The sequence below is a fragment of the Nanorana parkeri genome, unplaced genomic scaffold (assembly GCF_000935625.1).
Source record: "Nanorana parkeri isolate BGI_ZX_2015 unplaced genomic scaffold, ASM93562v1 scaffold1233, whole genome shotgun sequence".
Taxonomy (NCBI): domain Eukaryota; kingdom Metazoa; phylum Chordata; class Amphibia; order Anura; family Dicroglossidae; genus Nanorana; species Nanorana parkeri.
This window is the reverse complement of record NW_017307501.1, coordinates 458,487-463,004: the sequence shown is the minus strand read 5'-3', so window position 1 is coordinate 463,004 and position 4,518 is coordinate 458,487. Positions and strand designations below refer to the sequence as shown.

At 47.8% G+C, this 4,518-nt stretch overlaps 1 protein-coding gene across 1 annotated transcript in view; it reads right to left on the bottom strand.

The window, feature by feature from the left end:
- Positions 1–4,518, bottom strand: part of EPB41L5 (erythrocyte membrane protein band 4.1 like 5) — a 73,041-nt gene that overhangs the window by 39,008 nt on the left and 29,515 nt on the right. Inside the window, exons 8-11 of the mRNA XM_018568717.1 lie at positions 4,176–4,263; positions 2,964–3,052; positions 712–781; positions 418–565 (exon numbers count right to left, since the gene is read on the bottom strand). Of these exons, the coding sequence (XP_018424219.1) occupies positions 418–565; positions 712–781; positions 2,964–3,052; positions 4,176–4,263 (395 nt within the window). The remainder of the gene's footprint in view (positions 1–417; positions 566–711; positions 782–2,963; positions 3,053–4,175; positions 4,264–4,518) is intronic.

Sequence of the window (4,518 nt, the reverse complement as noted above, 5' to 3'; positions counted from 1 at the left end):
AGTTACACTTTAAATTTGCCATCCCCATCTTGTACAGGTCAGAGGAGTGAGACATCGGCATGCTGTCCAGATATCTCTTTGCCCATCTTCTGACTCTTGATAGATGATCCCAATGTGATCACAGGCCAGGAGATAGAATCCCTTCAGCATGCCCCCTTCAGCATACCCCCCTAATATTGTTGGATCATTCCAGAACCAGCGAGTGCAACAAAAAAATTAACAAAACAACCGAGAGCCATTCAGAAAATTTGGAATTGTGATACTTATCAATGCCAAGTCCGGATGAAGGACTGTAGGTACTAGAAATGAACATTAGTCCAGGTAGGACCGCTTATGGTGCCTTAGGATCTCATAAAGGGCTCTGCTGAAAGATTAATATTTCTTCCTTTCCTTTGGATGGGGTTATTAGCCTCACACCTCTGACGAACCCGGATCGGCTGGAGCTCTTCTGGACCGGTGCGCGGAGGCGGAAGAAGGCGTGGTGCTCCACGGCGCACTTCCACAGGTGCTTGCAGGCCTTCGGGTGGTCCATCTTAAATACAAACGTGTGCTCCTGCTCCTTGCCCTACAGGTACAAATCCAAAATAAGACTTTTCTCCCCCCGGACTACAGACCGGATACTGCAACGGGGGGAAACTTCCTGGATCGGCACCTCCGCCATCGCTCACTCCTACACATACACCCAGGACGCAGGGAGTAACAAACTCTCACCTGATCGTCATCCTCGATCACCACCAGCGTCAGTTTGGTCTTCCTAAAGTCCAGACGAGTGATCTTCGGCCTGGAAGGCAAAACGTTAAAACGTAAATCAGTACGCAGGAGCCGGGAATAAAAAAAAAAAAAAAGTTACATGCACCATGTTCATTCTGAGCTCGCTTCTCTGGATGCTCACTTAAGAATGCAGAACTCCAGTCATCAAGGAAAGAATTTTCCCCAGGCGCCTCCCCCGACCCCACGGGCACTCTTTATTTGTCCTACATTTTTGGGGATGCAATGCAGCAGTCACATGACGATCCAGTCCCATCCTCCTTCCTGTGGTATGCCAGTGGAAAGGCAGAGGCAATGCAAGGACTACAAGTCACAGAAGTCTATGTGGTTCAAGCTGCTGTAGGCATGGCCACCATGGTGTATGGGTGAAGGCCAGAGGTTGTGGCGGCTGCATGATCACCCCTGTAGTACCAAGAATTACGGGGGGGGGCATTAAATTGACAGTTGGCAGCTGCTGAAGCTCAATGTCATGCATCTGGAAGTTCTGACCAGAGGAGAGTACATGAAGGTGCCTCTCATGGGGAGCATGGAGTTGTAAAACAATTGGACCCGGTACCCCCACTGGTGCAAAGATAATTTATAATCCCAAAGTGGAGTTCTAGTATAATATACAAGGACGGCTTTATTCTCTACAGTCTCTGTACTCCATAGTACTTGTTGCATTACACGGCGACTCCACTTTGCTGCTCATAACTCTGAATGAAAGTCTACCAGTCGATTCAGACTGATTAAAAAACAGGCAACCCCTGTGAGCAATTGATTTTATGTCGGCAAGGAGCGGCCGGTCACACTTCTCAGATATACAGATATGCAGAACACTGGGAAATGATAAACATGAGACTATATTACACGGAGTATCATCACTCTTGTTATCTGGGCGTAACATTTCTCAGCACCCGGGACAGAAGCTTTGGTGATCACTCCCCCTCCTCTGTCCACATACCTGGATTATGACTAATCACGGCACAACCAATCAGAGCGCAGAACATCCCCGAAACCGTGCCCGCAGGCAGCACTTCCTCACAATGCTGCGAGATTGATCGTCCTCCCACATTATTTGTAGATCAGATCTGTGAGTCACGGGGCACTGAAGATCGCTCCAGGAAATCATTCATATTTTTCTTGTTTAAGATCATTTGTTACATTGTGACCCGACAATGAAGAATGACGTCTGTCCTATGAGACACGCAGAGACTGCACTGCCCCCTAGTGGAGAGGTTTTAGTATGCCGGGACTACTTACAACATAGGGAGGTCAGGGCATGCGAGGAACAGTAGTCCCAACACTGAGACTCCGAGGATCTACTCACGAGTGCAGGACTAGAATATTCCTCCAAGGAAAATACGGATTCTGATGACTCCCCCCGATATAGAAGGAGTTCCAGGCTTAGGCTCGTGAATTTTAAAAAGGAAATCCTGTCACTTTCTAGTTAAAAGAAATGTATCTAACTTTTTAATACAGAAATATTGCCTAGAATGAGGCACATTACCTAATCACATTCTTCCAGGGCCTATCTCAACATTTTTACCCCTATAGGGGGTAAAAATAAAAAAAAACTTTCAGGTCTCAGGGAATAACCGCTAATATTAATTCATTAGGGATCAGAGGGAAAAAAGCCCCTTACATTGGGGGTCAGTGGGTAGAATGCACCTTACATTGGGGGGTCAGTGGGAAGAATGCCCCTTACATTGGGGGGTCAGTGGGAAGAATGCCCCTTACATTGGGCGTCAGTGGGAAGAATGCCCCTTACATTGGGCGTCAGTGGGAAGAATGCCCCTTACATTGGGCGTCAGTGGGAAGAATGCCCCTTACATTGGGGGGTCAGTGGGAAGAATGCCCCTTACATTGGGGGTCAGTGGGAAGAATGCACATTTTACAGACCGTTAAGAGAACTGGTGTAGTGGCACTGGTTCCACTGGTTCTGCCAATTGCCTTTTGGCCCCAACATCATACAGACAGCAACAAATGAAAGGTCAGTCAGCCACAGCCCAAAGAACCTCTAATGACCTCTGACAGAACACTGAACAATTTGTAAAAGAAAATCATTGAAATTATATTTCTCAGGGCATGCTGGTACCTGTAGTCCAGGCTCTGGCAGAAGAACCTAAAGAGACCAGCGACTGGCCAGGCAACAGCGTGTAATCCCATAATCCCCGGAGACAGCGAGACAAAACCCACCAATGACTAAAACTCACCAGAAAAACAATCCGATCTTTGTTTCTCCTTCAAATACCAGAACCCCGGTGGGGGTCAGTCCGAGCTGATAATCATTGCCGTCTCTGGCCTGAGGAAGACTCAAATGGACTAAGACGGGGAGGCCATGAGAGTTCATGTGCGTTACTTTTGGCAATATAGTGTATGAACACATGGAAAGTTACATTGATTTATTTTTTCAGATATGATACAAAAGCATCTGGAATTGTATTTTGCTTGAAGAAGTTTTGCTGGTGCTCCGAATAGTTTTCATTCTCAATTCAGAAAGCAAGTCGGATGACCAGCGAAAAGTCTTCAAGAAAAATACATCAAGTCCAGTTGCTTTGATTTAATTTTAAAAAGATACACCCATGACCCGAATGAATGAGAACCTTCACAGAAGACATACATTGTATCAAGTCGGATTTTCTATGGCTTGAGACATGGTTGCCGCTGCATTTATAATGTGAAATCTTTAAAGGGGAACTATGGGATCTGGGCTTTTCCCCATAGTTCTCCTTAGGGTAACGGGAGGACACAAACTAGCGTCCTCCCGTCACCCTAGGCTCAGTATACCGCAAGCTACAGCTCGCGGTATACTGTGACGCCGCAGCCGGTGCGGATCCCGACATCGATGTCTGGATCCGCCCTGCTGCGTGACTGACAGCGGGCTCTGTACCCGCCCCCCTCCCCAGTCCGATCCACTAGTCAGCGCTGGCGGTTTGGAGCGGGGAGGGGGAATCCAGCCCCTCCCCTGTCACGGCAGAGAGCAGTGACAGGATCGAGAGGTGAGCGAACACCGGTATGTGTTCGCTCACCTCCCGATCTACTGAGCCGACCTGTGAGTCTCATTGTCACAGGTCGGCTAGAACTATGAGGTGAGTGAAAAGCCCCCCCCCCCCCCTCATAGTTCTCCTTTAAGGTTCACAGTGGTGCTGACATTTTTTTCTTGAAGACTCTACGTATTGGATCATTGGGGCAGTTCTAAAGTGGGCAGAACTGGGAGGTTTAATGTTCTTTGGGGTAAGAAATGAGCTCCTTATGGGCACTAACTTTACCCCATGCTGCCAGTACCTCATTAGATTATAAGGTGACCCCTCCCATGATATCCTCTCCCCCAATATGTACAAGTCAGAGATCTGATGGGCTGCTGGAAACTTTCCGTACATGACAATAGTTGGCACACTTCTGGCTTCTCTCATTCAGCGTCTCACCTTCACGATGTGCATGTCCACCCCGTACATCTCCAGCCACTTCGCCTTATTTAGGTAATTTATTTCGGCCTCAGCCGGCATCTGGCCTCTGCACGGAAACACAAAAGTTATTACCCTAGATGGCGCTGAGGGCGCTTTATAAAAAAAAAGTCAAAATTATTAGTATACACGATTAGGGCTGCAACACCTAAATCGACTAAGTTTATTATAATGGATGATGGAAAACAATATAACGTTTTCCCCATCATCGATCGGCTTTCGATTAGTTGCCCCTGTTCGCGGCTCCACACACGACGTGCGCCGCACCTCACCCAGCTCTCCCGCCAAGTGTGACGACCGTTGC